At 45.7% G+C, this 21,446-nt stretch overlaps 2 protein-coding genes across 5 annotated transcripts in view; both read left to right on the top strand.

The window, feature by feature from the left end:
- Nucleotides 1-21,446, top strand: part of galnt12 (UDP-N-acetyl-alpha-D-galactosamine:polypeptide N-acetylgalactosaminyltransferase 12) — a 42,168-nt gene that overhangs the window by 1,337 nt on the left and 19,385 nt on the right. For 3 of the 4 annotated variants that reach the window (XR_015082041.1, XR_015082040.1, XR_015082042.1), the window contains exons 2-11: nucleotides 3-172; nucleotides 1,264-1,453; nucleotides 2,051-2,236; nucleotides 2,438-2,555; nucleotides 3,001-3,177; nucleotides 3,903-4,034; nucleotides 4,142-4,243; nucleotides 4,598-4,747; nucleotides 5,391-5,527; nucleotides 11,076-11,171. Coding sequence is in view for 1 of the 4 variants with exons in the window: in XM_086014289.1 (XP_085870415.1) it covers nucleotides 3-172; nucleotides 1,264-1,453; nucleotides 2,051-2,236; nucleotides 2,438-2,555; nucleotides 3,001-3,177; nucleotides 3,903-4,034; nucleotides 4,142-4,243; nucleotides 4,598-4,747; nucleotides 5,391-5,525 (1,360 nt within the window). In the remaining 3 variants the exon portion in view is untranslated. Of the gene's footprint in view, nucleotides 1-2; nucleotides 173-1,263; nucleotides 1,454-2,050; nucleotides 2,237-2,437; nucleotides 2,556-3,000; nucleotides 3,178-3,902; nucleotides 4,035-4,141; nucleotides 4,244-4,597; nucleotides 4,748-5,390; nucleotides 5,528-11,075; nucleotides 11,634-21,446 lie in introns of those variants that run through there. The other variant, XM_086014289.1, reaches the window with a different exon arrangement.
- gabbr2 (gamma-aminobutyric acid (GABA) B receptor, 2) overlaps nucleotides 17,533-21,446 on the top strand; it is an 81,119-nt gene continuing 77,205 nt past the window's right edge. Inside the window, exon 1 of the mRNA XM_086014288.1 lies at nucleotides 17,533-18,439. Coding sequence (XP_085870414.1) covers nucleotides 18,113-18,439 — 327 coding nt within the window. The 5' untranslated portion in view covers nucleotides 17,533-18,112. The remainder of the gene's footprint in view (nucleotides 18,440-21,446) is intronic.

Here is a 21,446-nt window from a genome sequence, read left to right as displayed (position 1 = left end):
AGCTGCCGAGACGTGCGCTACGACTACCGCTCCCTGCCGACCACGTCGGTGGTGATTGCCGTCTACAACGAGGCCTGGTCCACGCTGCTCCGGACGGTCCACAGCGTCCTGGAGACATCGCCCGACATCCTGCTCAAGGAGTTGATCCTTGTCGACGACCGCAGCGACCGAGGTGAACCCGCCGCACCTCGCGGGCTCTGAAAAGTTCTCACACTCCGTTTCGATCACGTGGCGCATTTCGCAGCAAAATTCCGTAACGGGACTGATCGCCTGGCACACGCCCCACCTTGTTGTGCAAGCTAAACAGTAAAGCTGTGGCAGTCACAAAGAGAAGTGTTGTCCAAATTAAAGTCAAATTACAGGTTTTCATCACTGTCATGCTTAAAACAAGTTGTTCAGGACTCGTCAGGTCATCCAATTATTGACATGCCAGCACAGGTGTGTCACTGTGTTTATCCTGTTGCAGTCAAATAAATGAAAACACGGGTGCAGTGAACATTGCAGCGCAGTGTAGATTTTGAAAAGTAATCACATTTTGATTCCCCCCATTAATATTTTAATTTAATATGCGATTCTTTTTTTCTTGGTCCTCTTCCCGTGTATTTTTTAACAAAAAAAGAAACCAATCTGTATGAAAATCAATCCTACTACGACGGCTTAACAAAATTCTGAATCCAAATGAAACATTTGGTTTTACTCTGGAAATATTTTTGCCTATTTTCTTCCACGTTACAGACGAACCAGCATGTGTATAAGATGGCCAAAAACTCTGACATAACAGTGTAATAAAATCCTCCAGCGGCTTTGAAAAGATCATTACACTTAGTAGCTAATGTACATAACGTAACATAAAGCCAACATGTAATTTAACATACAGCAACTGCGCCGCAAACAGCTAACAAGAAATGTAGCAATGTGAGACAGCAACTTTTTATTTTCTCATATGAATTTTATGTTACATCAATTTGTAACATTAGACATTACATTTTTTCTGGACCCTTGTACACAACTCACCCTGGATTTTTGGATCTGTTTTTCAATTTTTAGGGGGAAAAAAAGCCCATTATTCACAGAAAATTACAGTGATGATTATATAAACCCCCCCCTAAAAAAAAAACTAAGCGCTGAAATGGAGTGAAAAATGATTGATTATTCTTAATTTTTCAAATATCGGCAATCTGTATCACTTGCCCTGTCGTTGCTACCCATCAGTGAATGGATGTTTTGTTGTCTCATTTTCTTCCTCCTGTTTATGTCCTGAAGACCACCTGAAGGAGCCTTTGGAGAAGTACCTGTCCGGCTTGCGGAAGGTGCGTCTGATCCGCGCCACCAAGCGGGAGGGCCTGGTGCGAGCCCGCCTGCTGGGGGCGTCGTTCAGCACAGGTGACGTTGTGACTTTCCTGGATTGCCACTGCGAGTGCCACGAAGGCTGGCTGGAGCCTCTTCTCCAGAGGTACTGGCCACCTTTCACCGGCACCGTCATTTCACGGAAATAACAGGCACCCACAGTGTCATATGAAAGTAGAGTCACCCTTAAAAAATATTTTTTTTTCTCTGTACTTGTGTATAACGCAGTGTCCCGATTACTCTGGCCAACCAAAAATGATTTTTGTTTGAGTGCCAAAGTTTTTTTTGCTGTGTCCGAAAATCGGTTTCTTTGAATCGGCTCTAGTTTGAGAGAGCAATGAATGCCCGCGAGCCTCGTGACGATAAGCAGTTCGGGTAACGGATAGATAGAGAATTCATTTGGGAATCTCAAAAATGCTCGTTATTATTCTCTAATAAGCGTGAACCTAGCTTGTTATTTACTGCTAATGTTGCCTGATTTTCTGAAATTTTGCTTGATTTTCACGAGACATGATTTGCATATATAATGCTCTCTGTCATAATTGCTGACTGTCACCATATTGCATCAAAAATGAAAATGATATAAAATTCATTTATACTACCATGGGACGATTTTGGATCCTTTTATTTTTTATTTTTTGCAAAAAAAAATGTGTGTGTTATTCATGGGGAAAAGAGGTTAAATCCCTCACACATCCGCCAGGATCAAGGAAGAGCCGACAGCCGTGGTGTGTCCCGTCATCGACTCCATCAAGTGGGACACCTTTGAATATCTGGGCAATCCGGGCGAGCCTAATATTGGCGGTTTCAACTGGGCGATGGTCTTCACGTGGCAGACCATCCCAGAGCGCGAGAAAAAACGCCGCCGCTCGCCCATCGACGTCATCAGGTATGCCTCGGCCCCCCCGAAAAGGCGGGAAATGCCACCCTTGGCGGCTCACTAAACGGTTTCATGCAGAAATCCTATAAAATGGCTGCAAAATTCATGCAGTAACCCAGCAAAAAGAAAGAGTCTTTCACACAGAGATCCTGTCAAATGCAGAAACTGTTCTGAATGTGAATATCAGCAATGGTGTTTGCCCATTGTCAGGTCTCCCACGATGGCTGGCGGTTTGTTTGCCATCCATAAGAGCTACTTTGCCTACTTGGGCACCTACGACACAGGCATGGAAGTGTGGGGAGGAGAGAACCTGGAATTCTCCTTTCGGGTAAGAAAACAATTCATCTTCCCTCCCCCAAAATTTGAACAAAAACATATCGCGGAATAAAAATAAGGAGTTGTGTTTTTTAATAGGGAAAATAGCACTCAACAATAGTGTCATTTGTAAATGCATAAAGCACACATTTCCAATTTCCGGAGAAATTGCGTGTGAAGGCTGCAATGCTGAATGAAAAAAAATATGCAGGCATGTGAAATGGAGTGGCATGATTTTAGAATGATGTGAAATGATATTGATGAGTTTGAAAATGAACAAAATGGGCAGGAGCCCACAAGTTGTTTCGTGTTGCAATTCATTTGCTCTTAATTTGAAAAGAGAAATGTACTGCTCCTGTCAGCAATATCCAACAGGAAACACTAATGCCACATAGAATTTTGAACTTCAAATAAGTTACTCTGAAATGACATCGTGTGAGGCGCTCCGTTTCCTTCAGATTTGGCAGTGCGGCGGCAGTCTGGAGATCCACCCGTGCTCCCACGTGGGCCACGTCTTCCCCAAGGCCACGCCATACTCGCGCGTCAAGGCGCTGTCCAACAGCGTGCGCGTGGTCGAAGTGTGGTTGGACCGGCAAAAGGAGGTCTACTACAACCGCAACCGCCACGCCAGAGCGGTGAGTCGGCCGCCAGCTAACGTCATCTGTCACCTGCCGGCCCTCCGGCGTGTCGGCCGTGTAATCAAGCTCGCGCCGCCAGGATCAGGTGACCCTTGCGCGCCTCCCCGTGCCAAGTAACGGTCAACAATCGCATGTTTGTGAGCGCCACAGAGCTCCGCTTCTGTTTGGGGAGGGTCTTTCACACGGAGATTGTGCGAATTGGCTGACTCTTTCACACTGGCATGTTGCAAAATGGCCTCATTCACGATGGCAATCTGTGCTCTGATATTGAGATACTACCAAACGACTGCCTCTTTCACACGGATGTCATGAAAAATTGATGACTCTCACACAGATGTCATGAAAAATGGATGAGTCTTTAACACAGAGAATCTACAAAATTGTCACCTCTTTCACACCGAGAAATCCCTGTTGAATGACCGCCTCTTTCACACAGAGACCGTTTTTCTCATTTGGAATTACTGTTCCTTCACTGTTCCAACTAAATTGTTGATTGTTTGTCCTCAGTGAGAGTCCGCCTTTTTCACACGGAGGCTCCTGTGGAATTACCGCATCGTTTCATACTCACAACCCGCAAAAAATGACTGCCCAAATCCTCCAAAATTAGCAGCGGGTTTACACTGAGACCTAGCATAATGGCCGCCTCTTTCACGCTGAGATCCCACAAAACGAGCGCCGTTCACGCGGGGACCTTCCACAATGAGCACCCGTTGTCTTTTCAGGAGAGCTTCGGAGACGTGTCGGAGCGCCGTCGGCTGCGGAAGGAGCTGGGCTGCAAAAGCTTCAAGTGGTACCTGGACAACATCTACCCCGAGCTCTACGTCCCCGAGGATCGGCCGGGATTTTTTGGAATGGTGAGAAACGGCGGAGAAACGCTCGCTTTTTTTTTTTTTTTTCTTTTGATCACGTCTAATTATTGGGGGGCGGGGGGAAATGTGGCATTTTTGTGTTTGTTTTTTAGCTGAAAAGTGGCGGAAAGGCAGATTTTTGCTTGGACTACAACAAAGACAGCAAGAGCAAACGAGTGATTTTGTATCATTGCCACGGGCTGGGCCAGACGCAGGTTGGCAAAACGCGAACGCGGGAGGAGAATATATTTGATCTCAAATTTCTTTTACATTTTTCAATTGTTTTGAATTCACTTTTCTTCCATTTTACGCCCTTTAGATTTTTGCTTTAGATTTTTTTTTCGTTCCATTTGCTCACCTCTCCTTTTGTTTCCCTTTTTCTTGATCATTTTTTACTTCCTTTCTTTTATAGGTTTGAATTCCCTTTTCTTTGATTTCTTACCTTTTTTTTTTTTTTTTTTTCCGGATTATATTTTTCCAAATTGTTCAGCCCTATCTTGAAATAAATGTGTCGACGAAGGGATAGTCGGCTGTTACGTGGGCCCTCATGCCAAGTTTCTGTGCCGCAGTTCTTCGAGTACTCGTCGGACGGCGCCCTCCATCACAACTTTGGTGACTCCTGCGTGGAAGGCGACAACATCAGCACCTACCTGACGGTGCAGCCGTGCAACAAACCCGCCGAGCCCGTACTCGCGCAGCAGAAGTTCGTCCTCAGGGAGGTATGTGGCATGTTGGCTTTTCACAAGCATGCGGTGGATAGAAAAAGTCTACACACCCTTGTTCAAATGCCGGGTTTTTGTGACGTCAAAATAAGTCGGTGCACAAACAAACAAATAAAGTTTAGATGTTCCAGTAGGCTTTTCCAGACATGCTTTGCTTTCTTTTACTTTGCTTTATTTACTTACGATGACTTTGTGAGTTACAGATTTGTCACATGCCTTAGTAACTAAAATGAAATGTCTGTAACGATCTAACTCGCTTAGTCACCAAGCAACTTAAAGCAAAGTGTAAGCATGCAAAAAAACAAAGCCAGGAAAAGCCAGCTAGAACATCTGAAGTTTATTTGGGGTTAACCTTAAGAAATTTTAATGGTGAGGTTGTGTACTGAGTTTTACTTTACCTAAGTTTGACCGCGATTAGTTGGTTCCGAGCACCCGCTTATAAGAGGGTGCACAACTGCCTGATTTAAATTGTTTTTATGACCCCCCCTCTCAAAAAGGCAAAAAAAGTTACAAGTCACATTATTGTCTGAAAAAGTTTTCAAAAGGACTTGCCTTGTTTTCGCCCAAATCTGGCATTTGAACAAGGGTGTGTAGACTTTTCCTACCCAGCAACGTCCCAACGCGTTGTGGTCGCTCGTAGGACGGCAGCCTGCTGCACGTGGACAGCATGAAGTGCATTGAAGCGCTCGGCCAGACGGACGATGGCGTGCCGGCGCCGTCCCTGCGGCCGTGCTCGGGAAGCCCGCTCCAAAAGTGGACCTTTCAGCACATGTGACGGTACCCTTGAAATTCTTTTTTTTTTTTTTTTTTTTTTTTTTTTTCCCCCCCTTCTTTTTTTTTTTTTTTTGTCGTCACATTTTGGATTGGATTTGATGGAGCACAGCCAGTTGGTTATCACCAGTGCTTTCTGAAGCGGAGTTATTTATTTGGATGAGCAGCCTTGTGGATTATGGCGCTTTTTTTTAATGAAGACGATGAAGAGTGTTTAGAGTTTGTCCTGCAGAGGGCGCCTAAGCGCCTCCCTCAGACTCTCATTGGACAAACTGGCCTGAGGAATTTTCACACTGAATGGGGAAAGGTTTTTTTTTTTTTCCTGCTTGACCTTCTCAAGCGTGCAGCTTCACAAGACTAAAAGGAAAGACATATACATTACATATACATCCATATGCACATAAATGTTCATTTTAATCTTTATCTCTTGTTTCTTTTTTCACTCTTTTTTTTTTTTTCCCTTTTCCCCATTTTCTCAGTTAGTTTGTTCTTTTTTACTTGGCTTTTTTCTCTTACTTTTTCTGGTTGAATTCTCTTATTTTATCCCATTTTCATTCTTTTTTTCTTTTCTCCCTTTTTTTAAATTTTTTTTCGTTTTCTTGTAGTTTCCCAATTTTCTCTCTTGATTTTGTTTCCCATTGTTTTTAATCTTATTTTTATGTTTTTAGTTGTTCCTTTTCCTTCAAGTTTTGTTGTTAAAATTGTACTTTTTTCTATTGTTGATTTTTGGCTTTATTTCCCTTTTTTTAAATGTATTCTTCTAAATCTTTTTATATGTACTGTATTTACATATATTTTGTTTTCTTGTTCGCCACCATTATATCCATGAAAGCAATATTTATAGTGTCATACATCATCTAGAATTCAGGTGCATCAGACTTATTTTTGTCGCAGCCCACATGGTTTCCCCAGCGGGCATTTGGGACTGTAAAACCCTAAAAATGTTTAATGGCTTTGTTATTTTATTACACTGACAAAAAAAAAAGAATGTATAACTAAATCAGCATGCAAGTAAATTACTCTTAACTCTTTCAATGGAAGCCATTTTCAAAGCAGATCTTAAGTTCAGAACCTACCAAAAGGAAGACTCTTTTCTTTTGCCAGGGGGGAAAAAAAATGTGTTTTGCAAGTTTTTCTGCTCTTTAGTAAACAGAGCTAGAACATGGCTTGGTTTCACACCAAATACCAAATGGTGGAGAAAATGAATTTTGTGGGCGATTTCGCTGACAAAAAAATCGACACGTGGAGCATCTGAAGCTGCGGTCACTCGAGCGACTGGACGCCCGGAGGCTTCGCCGCCGGTCCCGCTGTGAAAGGAGGCCGACGGCGTCTCTGGAGTGCCGCGGCAGCAGATGGCTGCCCCATAGATTTATTTATTTATTAATTTTTTTTTCCCACGCTCTTCCCTCCCTTCAAAAACATTCCGACATGGCCTCCTGCAGCATGAGATTTTATTTTCTACAATTCATCAAATTTTTTAACGGTAACGGAGGAGGTTGATGGGAGCAATTTTGATTACCTCGGCATTCACCTTCACGGGCCTCGGAGGAATGTTGCACTTTGACAGATTTTTTTTTTTTTTAATGCGATCGATTGTGAATGTAAAGTCCACAGTGGCGGTGAGATTAATCACGGCGGCAGAAAATGTTTTTACCGCTGAGGCACTCGGAGGAAAAGTTGTTTAATTGCTCAGGAGAAAAACGCTTTAAATGGCAGCTAGGCAATGAGATTAAAGTCACATTCAAAAGGGATGAGAGGGGATTTATTTTATTTTTTTTGGACATTCTATTTTTTTTTTTTTTTGCACACAACTATACGTTTGAACAAATTCCAAATGATGATAAATAATTGCTGGACTAGAACGTGTCAGGAACAATGGTGGCCTTAAGTGTTGACCGTGAAAAGGAAAATCGATTGCGTGTCTTTTTTTGTACCAGGTATCGGTGCAATAAATCTGAACCTCATATGTATGCGTGGCTTGTTTGTTTTAGGGTGGCAATTGAACCACACTACAGTAGGTTGAAGTGGGAGTTTGCAATTAAAAAAAACCAAAAAGATTTGTTCACATTGTCTGTCTGAGCTAACAGTAAATGTGATCTGCAGAAAAATCGGCCTTCACCGGCCAAACGCCGTACCGCAAATGTTCTTTTTAAGAAACGGGATGCAGTGCTCCCTCACTTTCCACGGGTGACATGTTCCGTGCTCCGGCGCGAGAAGTGAATTTCAGCAAAGTAGAGAAATGTACGCCGGTTGCCATGACTACTGATCTTCCGCTTCTGCCGCTACGTCCGGCGGATGTTGTTCTTCATAGACGGAAGGAAGTCGTCGTAGTCGTGGCAGCTAGCTTATGTTTTCGCCACAAAGATTTACAGGAGCAGGATTTTGGGTACAATGCGATGCGGGATTCTAGTTCAGGTAAGCCATTTTAAATGAAAAAGTACAACTTTAGCCTACTTAAGTGGGCGTTTTTTTTCATTCTCGCGTGGGTCTTTTGGGGGAGAATCATCTCTAATGTTCATGGTTTTTGCAAAACAAATTTCACCTAAAAAAATTTTTTAAAAGACATTTTTTTTTTTTCTACTTAAAAATCGCAAGTAAATCGTCAAAGTAGCGCGGTAAATCTGCAATAGATAACATTATTGTGACGAACGAAAACCCCGCGACTAAAGTGGCGACGTAGCGAGGGAATTTGACAACTATGTAACATGGGCTCATTTTCCTGTGTACATGCTCGATGCGATCGTATTTCCCGAAGGGTTTGAATGCCATTCCGTTGCCGTTTCCCCACCCAAAGCGAAGCTATCAGATGTCAAGGGGGTGCCGTTCACCGGCGCCCCGCGGGTGGCGCTGCACGCCGCCCAAAACGAGCAGAAAGCCTTTCTTTCGATTGAAAACGTGACGAATCGTCACCACCTTCCTGAAATTCCGCCCGAGATGCCGCTCGGCTCGGCTGCTCCCCTCTCCTTGGTGGCCCCCTTTTTTAATCTTTTGGGCGCATCCATGTGAAACGCATAGCAAAAAAAAAAAAAAAAAAAAACAGAACGTGGGGATTCTGTCGGCGCGGATACAGGATCTATCGGTGCGGGCCTCGCTTTTGATGCGGGGTGGCAGAACACGCCGCGCCCGTCTCCCATAGCACATATGTGTCTTTAATGATAATGCAAAACAAGGCCCCCCACGGGTTGAGTCTTTGGAAATGCTCAGGCTTCAGTTGTCAGGGCGACACGCGACTGGGCCATTTCTCCACCGCATGTGGCTTCACTTGATGTAATCCCCAATACCCAGAAGAGCTCAGGAGCTGCGGCTGCATACATTAGACGACACACTTCCACTTCTAGGAGGGAGCCGCTTGCAAACGTGCCAGCGGGTCCCAGATTGCCCAGAAGCCGCGTTTGACGTTCAGCGGCTGCGCCGTCGCGTGTGAGACCATCAAAATCTGATATTGATTTGTTTACAGGATGTGGAACACCCCCCCACCCCCCCCCCCCAAAAAAAAAATACTCGTTTCCCGCCCACAAATCTTCGAAATGATGCGAATCATTCTTCCCATGAAATTCCCCGGATCATTCCTGGCACTTTTCCTCACACCTTGTCCCAGGTGCCCAAAGCGAGGTCTCCAACCTCGACACGCCCCCGATTCGCCGGGCTAAATACTTTGACTCCTGCATTTGCCACCATGTGATTAAATTGAATTCCGTCCTCTCTCTCGAGGGTCCACGCCCCCACCCTCCCCCCCGCCTCGTCTTGGTGTAGCGATGCAGGTCAAATGCTTGTCTGAGTGTGTGAATTAAACGCCTCATCACTCCGCCGAGGCCTCTCTCCTCCCTCCTCCTCGTGGTCCTCGACACACTGCACGAAGACCAATTACTGAAAAACCTGGCGGATTTCTGAATATGTAACCATTTTTTAAAAAGTTCTCCAGCCAGAAAATTAACGAGCACGCTCGAGTAATCCATTCTTTTTTCGGCCGGCACCGCGTGTGAGGGTTAGGAAAATACAAGTCCTGCATAAATCTTTGCTGATGTGATGCTAATGCGCTCGGCCGGACTGGCAAAATAAAACGGATGGCCTGGCGATGGAAACGTGACGCAACACACACGCGCCCGCTTTTAATCATTCGAGTCAACGAGGGCGTGCTTTGCTCAAGTGTCTTTTATCAGACTTCGGATCACTTGATCTGTTTGCAGTCTTGAATGAATCGTGATTGTGCTTTTCTACGCTTGTTAGCATTAGCATTGTTAGCATTTCCTTCGCGCCGTACGGTTGCCATCACCGGCGGCGAATTGAGCCAGAGTCCACATTTTGAAGTTTTTCTTTTGAGGGCTCATTCCTTCCGGATTTCTTCCCTTCATTTTCTCCTTCCTTTTCCCTTTTCTTCCTTCCTTTTCAACAGCCTTCCCTTTTCCTCTTTTCTTCCTTTTCCTGCTCTCCCTCTTGAATCCCGCCTTCATTTGTGGGTTCCTTCCCATCTTCTTTACTTTCTCCCTCGTTATACCCTCTCCTTTCATTCCTGGTTAGTTTGCGTCCATTTTCCTTCCCTGCCTCTTCTTGCTGCTTTTTCACCCTTCATTTGTGGCTTCCATTCACGCACTTATTCTTTTTTTTTTTTCCATGCGGGGGCAGGGCGGGCCACTGAGCCAAGCAGCTGACCTTTTGCCACGGAGCGGGCTCAGCGTGGCGGAGTTCCGGAAATGGCTGGCTGAGAAGCGGGAGTGCAGACGATGTGCTAATTGATGGCGCTGGCTACACCCCCGCTGTAGATCTCAGCGGTGTGATCCTGTCCTGCCCGCGTGTGGGACCTCCCCTTGTAAACAAATCAATCGTCACCCAATTTGTCATTGACATTTTGCTTCCTAGGCAAACATTTGAGTAAAACGTGTCACTGTTTTGTCAAGCTGAGTTTACCGACCTCGGTCATGTGACATCGTCAGGTTGGGCCGCGATCGGTCGTTTTATTGAGCCTCGAGCAAGTGTGATGTCATTTTCAGTCGTCAGCAATTGGCAAAATGGCCGCCCGCTGAGACGGATAAAAACGAGTGGATTTTGCTGCTCAATTCATATTCCGCAAGTTTCTATATTAATCGGAATATCGTGTTTAGACTAGGGGGGGTGCATAGAACGCACTGTGAAGAAAATGCTGGAGTTCACTTTTAACTTTGCCCAACTGCTTTCTATACAAACCATAAAACTCTTCTTTTTTTAAATACATTTTTTTCAAAAGGCCAATGTAGTTGTTCTTTTGTGTTGTACATTTTGTGTAAGTATATTTAGTTTCTGCTGTTGTCCGTGTGTAGTTTTGGTAAAAAGAAGAAAAGTATACAAAAAATCGCCCCCCCCCAAAATCTGTATATGCATATACATGTGTATATCCATATATGTATATACTGCATGTATGTAAGTGTATATTGCAAAAGTGATTATTATTCATTGAGCTATTCAATGAAATACCATTTAATTAGTAAGATGAAATTTTTTTTTTTTTTTTTAAAACAATGCAGTTGCTTATTATATTTGTCATTGCTCTAAAAGCATTTCTTTCATTTTCCTTGTGTAGCTGGAGATTAAGCATGCGCCGCTCCTGTTGCTCGTCACGTCTCGATCCGCCGTCGCCGTGGAAACCAGAGTGACACACACACGCACATAGAAGCAGGTACCGTTTTCTTTCTTTTTCTTTTTCGAAGCCACGAGCAAGCGCGCACAAGAACGACACAAAATCCATGAAGTGGAGGCCGAGTGAGTGAGTGGCAGGTGGACTGCATGGCCCCCGAGACTCTTAATGAAGAGACCGTGTGTGTGTGCGCACGATCGATATGGCCACAACAACTGATCTAATGGCTGCTGGTAGGGGGGGGAATGGTTGCCACACACACACGCGCGCACACACACACACACACACGAGGCACACACACCCTTCTGCCATCACAGATGCTCCTTCAGGCTCATTATTTTTCATGACTGCGGGGTTATGCTGTTCCACAATTTGTCTTTTTTTTTTACATCAATCACGATCATTTTGGTAACAATTGAAATCGCGATTATTCAAAGGATCATTTATTTTTGGGGACAAAAGAAGGAAATGTTTAAACATAAAAGACAAATACATTTCTTTGCAACACGATATGCAAGCTCCTTTTGGAGCAAACAAAATTCATAAAATGAGTTATTATAACATAAGAAAGGTGCAAATGTATACATTCAAGTTTGATTTCCTTGTGTAAACAAACTGCGTTGGCTATAAATGCATATTAATAATCGTTTTTTACATCTATGCCAATTTGTAATGGTGGAGTGTAATAATCGGAATTGTACTGTAATGGAATTTCGATTCATTGCTCAGCTCTACAGCACGTGTGGTTCGGGATTCACAAAATATGCTCACAAATCCAGAAATGCAGTTTTGGAAACTGTGAGCTCCGCAGCCAAGCGCCCAGGCCTGCTCGGCATGTTGCCCGCCTAGAATGACCTCTGATCGGGCACATATGCTGACCCACGCCCCCCAAAAGTCTGGATCTTTTCTTTTTCTCTCGGGTCAGCCATTTTGTCTTATCATTGTCTGCGTGCAATACTGCTTTTTTCTTTTTTTTTTTTTTTTTTGTTGCTTTCCAGCAGTTGTGGCGCTTCTGCATGCGAGTGGCGCCCGTTTGCGGCGACCATTACGCGAGGCTTGTTGTGATGCTTTGGGTAATGCATCCAAAGGCCGGCCATCAAATATGAATGAAGCGCCTCTCGCGTCCTCATCTATTTTTCATGCCTTTCATTTGTTAGGGGCTGCGGCGAAGGGGCTTTGACTCCGAAAATATTTTGGGATGTTGCCGCTCTGTTCAGCGAATAATGCGCCAGAGCGGCAGCAGACGGTCTATTTTAAATAAATAAATAAATTTTTAAAAAAAAGGAAAAACGAACACGCTGTACTGGCTCGTGTCGTCGCTCGGGCCTGGAAGTGGTTCAAATGTTTGCGTGAAAGACTCATTTAAGGACGTCATTTATTTCATTGACTGCCGGGTGGTTTTCATATGGACGGTGTATTGGAGTTGACGTCAGTCATATATGTATGCCGCGGTGTACCAAGTTAATCCCCGGCGCCTTCTCGCTTAGCGGCGTGCTAACGCTAAATTATTCAAAACTGGCACGACGACAAACCTAAAAAAAACCTGCAAGGCTCTGCATAAAATATAAGCGTGAGAGATGTTAAGAGCATTGGATTTGCCAATATGGATTTAAATATAGAAAAAGCAGCAGAGAAATTGAAAATAATGCTGTCATTTTCTGTACCCGTAGTCGTCGCTGTCAGGTAGAACACTCGCATCGCCGATGTGACTACTTTTCCAGGAAAAAAAAACCAAACAATAAAAAAAAAAAAAAAAAACCCTCTCGAGTTACCAACTCACTGCATCGTTAAGGTGCAGTAAATAAAACGAGCTTAACAAGCAGAGTCATTCACCTTTGTGACTTGACTGCTTCTTCTTCACCCCCCCCCCCCCCCCCCTTTCAATCCTGCCAAGTGCATGCACTTGCACGCACTGGCGCCCAACAATGGCCCAACGGTGGCAACAATACAGCGCGCGTGCGTCTCGGTTCAATCGCGGCGTATTTGACCCACAGGCACGTCGGAAGCGTTCGCTGCAAGAGCCGTTATGTAAGATGCCACTTCTTTCATTTTTTTTTGTTCTTCTTCTGCTAATCAAAATGGCGTCCTCCCACCACGCCGCACGCCTCCTTTGAAGCCAGCGGCCTGTTTGATTGGACGCGCTCTTGATTTAATTTGCTTCCTGGGATAAGAGGGAGCGCTAATAACCTCCTCTGACCAGGACAAATGTAGCATGGTAGCGTTGCAGCGTGGCATAGTGTTGCATAGTCCCCCCACCCCACCCCCCACTCCTCTCCTTGCAGCCTCTTTCAAGATTATCTTCTCAAGAATGTCCTTCAGCGCGACTTTCCCGCACAGCCACGCGGACACAATAGTGCCGTTTAATGGTACAGAACAAATGTTTGCCGGCGCTTTGTCGCCGCTTTACCTGAATCGTAAACGCGTACCCCCCCCCCCCCCCCCCCCCCTTGACGTCTTTCTCCCGGGTGCCCTTCAGTTTTTTTTCCTTTGGAGGACATTTACACAACACACTTTAAAAAAAACAACAACAAAAAACGACATGTTTTCGGAGACTAACTTAACGTCGCATATCTGGAACAGCCACATCACTTTGATTGTCTGCTAGCTTCATGCTAACACACAGCCTAAAATGCCTTAAACGGGCTAACGAATAGCATCTATGTGGCGGGGTTACAACGATTTGATAAACAGATACTCAAACACAAATGGTGTTACAACATGTTCAAAGAGACGATATAACAATACTTGCATGTATTCTTTATCCACTGCAAAAAAAAAAACGATTTCAAGTACTGAAGTTACCCAGTCACTTAGTTGCGAAACTCTTTGATTTTGTCTGTAGTACTGTCTTACACTCCCCCCTGGTGGCCAAGGTGCACAGTGACGATTGAAAGGCAAGACATCACTGTAAATCGTTTCGGATATTAATTTGAGTGAATCGCATCGCATCGTATTTTGGAGTCAACCAAAGCGTTCGCCATTCGACGAGATAATGTGCACTACTCACAAAAAGTGATTTGGGCTTTTCGGTTTCAGTTTCAGTACTTAATTGTCAGTACTTAATTTGACCTTTTTCAAAACTTTGAATGCACATGTCCAAAAACATCAATTCACCCGATGAATCTATCATTCCTGTGTAGAATTTTCCATCCCTGATTACTGGAGTGCAAACATCTGCACGGTTATTTTGCGTCCTTGATGGAGTACGCCGCAATTAGTGCTAATCCGTCGGCCCGGCGGCTCGTTAAGGAGGGTCGGCATGATTTGAAGCCTCGTATGAATCATTCACGACGCCAAAATACGAGATGGACGTTTGCTTCCACGGCAGTTATTGTCCCCGCTGACATTTGTGAGTCACGGTTTTCATCCCTTTGGCATCTAACCACTGTCCGAGTATTTGGTGCCATCCGTTTTTCCACCCCTCTTCTGAGCATATTAGAGACTTGCTTGTCCGCCTGTTTTTAGCTTAAGTGCCACGGTAATAAAACGTTAAGGCTCCGCCGTGGTGTTTAACAACTCGGATCTGATTAATGGATGAGCGACGGATGGAACAAGGGAAGCCGTTAAGGCCCGCCAACCGGAAGATGTCAGGGCTGGCGCTAATGTTAGCATGCTAGCGAGCCATGACGGAGAAGGCCTGCCTTGGTTAATGTTAGCTAGCATCGAGAAAATAGTGGCGACTAAGTCTAGCTTAACTGGACGCAATCGTGCTTGGCTCGGATTTTATAGAAATCGGACCGAATTTTTACAGATCCTGATCAACTAAGGGGGAGATTGAGTAGATGACTGTGTCATCTGCATATAGCAACGTCAAAGTCATGAACATACGTGGAAAGCAACAGTGGTTCTAAAACAGACCCCTGTGGCACCCCCTTTACAGATATTCACATCATTTGATTGCCAGCCAGCACATCTTGAGTTCTGCCAGATAAACAGTTCTCAATCCATTTACAGACACTCCCGAAGTCAAAGGGGAATGAAAAAAGAAAAAGGTTAAAAAGTGTGAAAAAGGCAAAAACAAAAAGGCAAACGAGTAATACAGTAGTAGTCATTCAACATGTTATTCTGCTGTTGTTCTCTATTGTTTAGTTGTTGTTGTTTTTCCCGTCTGTCCCCTCACCAACCTTGCCCTGTACGGCTGCATTTCCGATAAATATCACGATACAAACAACCACAGAGGGATTATTTCGAACTCCCCTGTTGCACAGAAAAACTGTCCCAGCGTGAAGAGGCATACACAGCCACCCTTCTGCATGACTAAGCAGCTGAACAAGACAGGTTACAAAAAAAGGAAAGACAATTTGAAAGAAAGCCGGAACCAAAACAAAGTGGAGGAAAACAGACTCATTGAAAACAGAATAAAAATAAAACGCTCAAAAGAAAAGAGTAAGTAAAACGGGAAAAAGGGGAAAACGAGAACAATGAACAAGGGAAACATTTAAAAACAGGAACAAACAGAATGAAAAATAATGAAAACAGAAAGAACGGGGACAAGAAAGAAGAAGAGGTGAGAAATCGATTCGTCTTTCCAGCTAACGACTCAAGCGCTAGCCAGGCGTGATTGCGAGGGGGGCTAACACTAGCATTAGCATGCTAATTCCTGATTGATTCGAAATTGATGGATTGTGGACAGCTGCGATCAGTGACTACTGTCCTGGCCATTTTCAGGCTGCAAAAGTCCAAAATATTCTTGTCAATGTTTTCCTCTCTCTAAAATTGTGTATATATATATATATATATATATATATATATATATATATATTTATATATATATATATATATATATATATATATATAGTTATTTATTTATTAATTTTTTAAATTTAAAATAATACATAAACTGGTTGCCGTCAGATTTTGATCCGCAATCGCAGCGGCTCAAAAAGCTTTCTTGCTGTCGAAGCTGACGAGTGGAAAAAGCTTTCGTTCCGTCACATGACCCCCGCTGCCCCCCCCCCCCCGTCTCCCCCCGCCCCCCACGCTCCCCCTCCCTCCAACTGGCTCTCCTCTTCCCACGCCTGTTTAACAATCCCATGAATTATAGCGCAATCGTATTGTATTTTTTATCGGCGCAGGGGCGGGCGGGGGTTGCGGGGGAACTTAATCCCCTCGCTTAGACGCGTGAATAGAAAAAGCACTCGGCCAGCCTCCGACCTGCAGGAAGTGCGGCTAATGGACGCTCTCCACATCCGCGGCCAAACTCAAGTGTACGGGGGCTTTGCGGCACTTTGCCCACAGTCTCCTCTTGGCTACAATTTGACTAGAATGTGTCAAAAGGAGCACACACGCTGAATACGAGGATACACTTAAATCTGGACAATGCACTATTTTACTTAATAGTCTCCGCTTTGATGCTCTCGGCGCTTTTTCTCCGTTTGGATGCAGTCGGGGATGTTTTTAAGATTGCATTTTGGTCTTGAGCGTTTGAACAAATGCCAGAGAAACCTAGCCATGATATTCTATATTTAATATAAATCTTACACTTAGGTCCGGACAACGCCGTATTAAAACAATACATAATCGGCACTTGGCTGCCCTTAGTCTCATCTTGGATACAACCGGTCTCCTTAGGTGGCCAACATATCAACAAATGCCAAACACAAATACCCATGCTATATCGTTAGCTCAACTTAGGAACTCCAGCAGTAGACTCCACAATCGCCATTTGGAAGCCCTTTGCCCTTAGTCTCGTTTTAGATACAACTGGTCTCATTCCCGTGGCCAACATGTCAAAAAGTGACAAACAAATGTGCATGGAATAACCCTATCTTCACCTAGGCACTGCAGTATAAGACTCCAGAGTCTCCACTTGGCTGCACTTTGCTCTTAATCTCCTCTGGGATACTATTGGTCTCCCTGACGTGGCCCCCCCCCCAATTTTTTTAATATAAATTGAACACACACTATTGACACCACAATCTTCCTGTTGTCTCACTGCCCTTAATCTCCTCTTGGATCTCAATAGTTTTTTGTTGTCGGTGTTTTTTGCATTTTTCCGCTATGTTATTTGAAGTTGCCGCAAATGTAGGTGAGCACATCCTTCATTTAATACCCCTCAATCCACCCCAAATATTAGGAACAGCCCTCAGTGTGAATCGATTTTGCTTTTTTTCTGAATTTTCACGAGAGAATTTTGACAATTTTCAGTGGTAAAGCCCCTGTTGCGTTTTTACCGCCTTGTTTTATTTGGCCGAGGGACGCGTGCGCCGCGCTCGGAGCGCAGCATAAAAGCCCAGTTAAATCCCTCCGGGCTGTCATGAGTCTGCCCTGCAAAAAAGCCTGCATGCATGTGCATCCTCTCTCGCCCTGGCTCTCTCTCTCTCTCTCTCTCTCTCTCTCTCTCTCTCTCTCTTTCCCCTCCTCCGCATCCTCCCTCTCTCCTCCTCCACATCCCTCTTGCGCGCACCATCACCAGCAGCGGCAGCGGCAGCGGCAGCGTCAAGCGGTGCTTTTCTGACGCACCATCCGAATATGAGCATCCCTCCCGCGGGCTGACTCCCTCGACATCCCGCGTCCACTCAGCCCTTCCTCCCGCTGCTCCTCTTCGCGTCCGTACGCCGGCTTGATTTGTGGTTCAACCCCCCCCCACCCCCCGCCCCCCTTTTGTACCGCAAGGATTGCGCACGCTTGGCTGGGAATTTACTTGGAAGCTGAGAGTCATCCACCTCCCCCCCTTTCCTCCTTGGTGTTCTTCTTATTTTGCGAGGTGGGCTGTATGCGGTGTCAGTAATTCCTCTGCACTCCCTGCGCCTTTTTCTTGGGAATATTCTGCAGTGCTTTTTCTTCTCTCCCCACTGCGGGGGCTGCTGCGGATTTTTTTGGCGCCCTCTCCTCGTCACTGGGGGCGGGAGGGGGTAGGCGGGGGGGGTGGGGTGGGGGCGCTGGCGACCGAAGCATCCCGGAGTAGCGGCGCCCGGATCGGAAGCGCCGATGCCCGCCCTGTGACTTTGGGGATTACCCCCTGACCCGCCCCTCGCCCGAGCATGGCCCCGGCCCGGAGGGAGCGCGGCGGCGGCGGCGGCGGCCGCGCGGCGCTCCTCCTCCTGGCGGCGGCGGCGGCGTGCTGCCTGCTGGCGGGCACCGCGCTGGCCAAGGTGTGCAACGACCGCACCAAGCGCGGCCAGGACAACAGCTGGTTCGCCCGCAACGGCGAGAATTTGCCCATCATGGTGCTCATGCCCATGAACGAGTCGGCGCTGATGAGCAGCATCAGCCAGGGCATCGAGCCCGCCGTGCAGCTCGCCATCCAGCACATGCGGGAGTCCCGGAAGTACAACTTCTCCCTCATCACCGAGATCTACGATACCGAGGTGAGGGTGCGCACCATTGATTGCACAAAAAAAACACAGGGATGACAACGCTCGCATTCCGCTGACGTCTCGGTTGAACCGCGCGCCTCCCGCTGACGGCTCTTTCTAATATTTGGCGGCAAAGAATCCTTTTTTTTTTTTTGCCGATTAACTACTTGGTTGCGCCTGTCGGGGTCCTAATGAGCGGGTGCTTCAGCGTGATTTGCGCAAAGTGGCTGCTGACGTCGTGCTCGGGTGCACCAAGACTTCAATTCCTGCGCCGACGTTTCCCGTTGGGATGCCGCGGTTAAGACGCCTCGCGGTGATTTGCCGATTGCGGGCTTGCTTGCGCCTGTTCGCCGTTCAGATGGCGACTTCAAGATGCCAGCAAAGTGTTGGGATGCGCCTAGTCGTAGATTCGACCCACGATGTATTCTGGCGAAATGATTTTAAGACAACCCCGAGCGATTTGCGGACGGTCGCACCTCCTCTGCCGGTGCGTCCCATCGAGATAAGCGGTTCAAAAGATGCTCCGGCGTGACGTCACGCTCGGAATCCACCGCTGCATCCGGTCGAGATGACGCCTCCGAGTGGTTTGCCGACGGAGTGCTCGGTTGCGCCTGTTCTGCTGGCCTAAGCCAGTCGGATAACAGGTTCAAGAGGGCTGTTTCGTGTTTGGGGGGGGGGGGGGGGGGGGTTGAGTTGCTTCTTAGGTAGTGCTTACCTTGCCTTAGATGCGTTCACAATGGACTTGCGGGAGTTTGGTGGCAGGAGTTGTCTACGCTCCGAATGCGAATTCGCTTCAGTCGCGGCACTTGACCCCGAGAAGAGGAGGGGCTTCCCCTGCCCGATACCAAGTGCATCAACCACCGTAGCAACGAGCAGCATCAATATAAAATGGCGGGGCGGGGAAACCCCAGAAAACCTCAAATCAATAAATAAATATTTAAAAACCTAAATAAATTAAAAGACATTGAAAAATCGAGGAAACCATAAGGGCTTCCACTGTACAGACAAATAAATATTGTTCGAAATGATATTTTAATATTTTCATCTTCCTTCGTTCTGCTTGAACAACTCAAGGACGCAAAATATTCTCCACACCGATTGGCCGCCATGACGCAGCGCCCCGCGAATCTTCCCACTCGAGCGACTCGAAATTTTCGCTCGTTCACCTGACTTGCGTTGCGTCAAACGTCTTTCGCGTAGCCCCGCCACCGAGTTGCGCCTTTTCGCACCCTGGCGTTGACTTTATCTCGAATCACATCGCACAATTGCTTCAATTTGTGTCTGGCGTGTGTTTTGTCGAGATGACTTGCTTAAAAGACAGTTCGATGCTGGTATGCACTTAAATTTCGAGGCCTCTCCCACGGAGAGGGTCAAAACACGTCAAAGTGGGATTAGCGCAAGTTCCTGAAAATGGAGCGACGGGATGCGCGTTGGTTTTGACGACGCGTTCCTCTCGTAGACGTCTTTCCCGACGTTTGCCGTCAACATCCCCGAAAAATCCTGGGTGTGATTTGCACAAGTGCACGCCAATGACGGAGTGCTGAGACCCGCCTTGGATGTCTTTGCGTCCTCTCCCGGTCTGCGAATTAAGGCGAGCTTGGGAATGACTAAACGAGCACTCGGTGTGAAATGAGCCGCGGACTGTGAATAGCGTGTGGAAGTGTGCGCGGTGCCGCATCAGTTGCCATGCCAACGCAGAAGGAAGGCGCGAGTTGGACTCAACTATCCATCCATCTGTCGTCTTTGGTGCTGCGCATCATGTCACGGCCACGCTGCTTCTTCGTCTTTTCTTTCCGGATCCTTTTATTCTTATGGTCTCATAAGTTAATTACGTTTGCTCATTTTTTTTCTTCTTTTTAGTGTTTTTGCGACGCATTCAAACCCATTTTCCCATTGCCCAAATAGGTCTGTTGAAATCAGGTCATTTCAAGGGAGCTTTCACCTTTGCTGCTGGCCCTGTTGGCACGTCGGTATTAGTATAGAGCTTGACGTTGACGAAGAAAATCGTATGGTCCAGCAAGTAGATTCCGAAACAAGCGGACAGGCTAACATTTTTTTAAACTGAAATTGACGATTCATGCATTGTTTTTATCACTTTTGGCTAATGTCTTTTTTTTTGTTTTTTTTGTTCCTAATGGAGCAGTTTCCTTAATCCGAGGACCAAAAGAGGTACGATCCTGTTATACTAGCTAACCAGGAAGTAGCCTACTATCTAGCAAACAAAAATACGTCGTGCCACAGTATTTCTTTTTTTTTTCTTTGCTGTCACGACAGAACAGTTTTCACCACCCAAGTATCAAAAGTGTTAGGGTCCAGTAATTTTACAACGTCCTGGCAATCCTGGAATTAGCCTGCTAACTAACAAACCAAAAAAAATATATGCCGTGCTACGACAGCAATTAGCCTGCTAACTATCAAACAGACAAATATTACCATGTTTGTTTTTTTTAATTATTTCGTTTGAAACGTACCAGTTGTGATGTTTCAAAAAAAGCGAATCTGCGCATCCAACGAGACTGCAGATCTGCTTACCTATCGGCCTAGACGTGACCGTGATTTCTGTGTAGCCGTCGCATGCAAACGAAACAAAAATGTACAACAAAAAAAAATAAACAAGTATTTATTTTAGTAACTTTAGTACTCAAAAATAATAAAAGCAAAGACTGTAGCTGGAGGGGCATCCGCTAACTGCTGTGAGAATATTTACACGCTTGCGGAAATGGTCCCCGCACACCTTGGAGCGCTTCGAGTCAACATTTCAACGTGCCTCTTGAATATTTACACGAGTGGGACAACCGGTGACGCCAGCTAAGTGTGGGCAAACGTTTGTGCCCACAATGGAATTTTAAACGAGACAGATGGGCCAGGTCATTCGAAAATTATGTTATAAAAATGTGTATGCAAAATAGTTCGTTATAATGAATAAATAATCATTTCGAACAATATTTATTTGTCTGTACAGTGAAACCCCTTATGGTTTCCTCGATTTTTTTTTTTTTTTTTTCTCTTCTTTTTCAAT

Source organism: Filicampus tigris, chromosome 18, assembly GCF_054856515.1.
Source record: "Filicampus tigris isolate MCC_2025a chromosome 18, RoL_Ftig_1.0, whole genome shotgun sequence".
Lineage (NCBI taxonomy): Eukaryota > Metazoa > Chordata > Actinopteri > Syngnathiformes > Syngnathidae > Filicampus > Filicampus tigris.
Note: the sequence above shows the minus strand (reverse complement) of the source record. Positions and strands in the feature narration are given on the sequence as shown.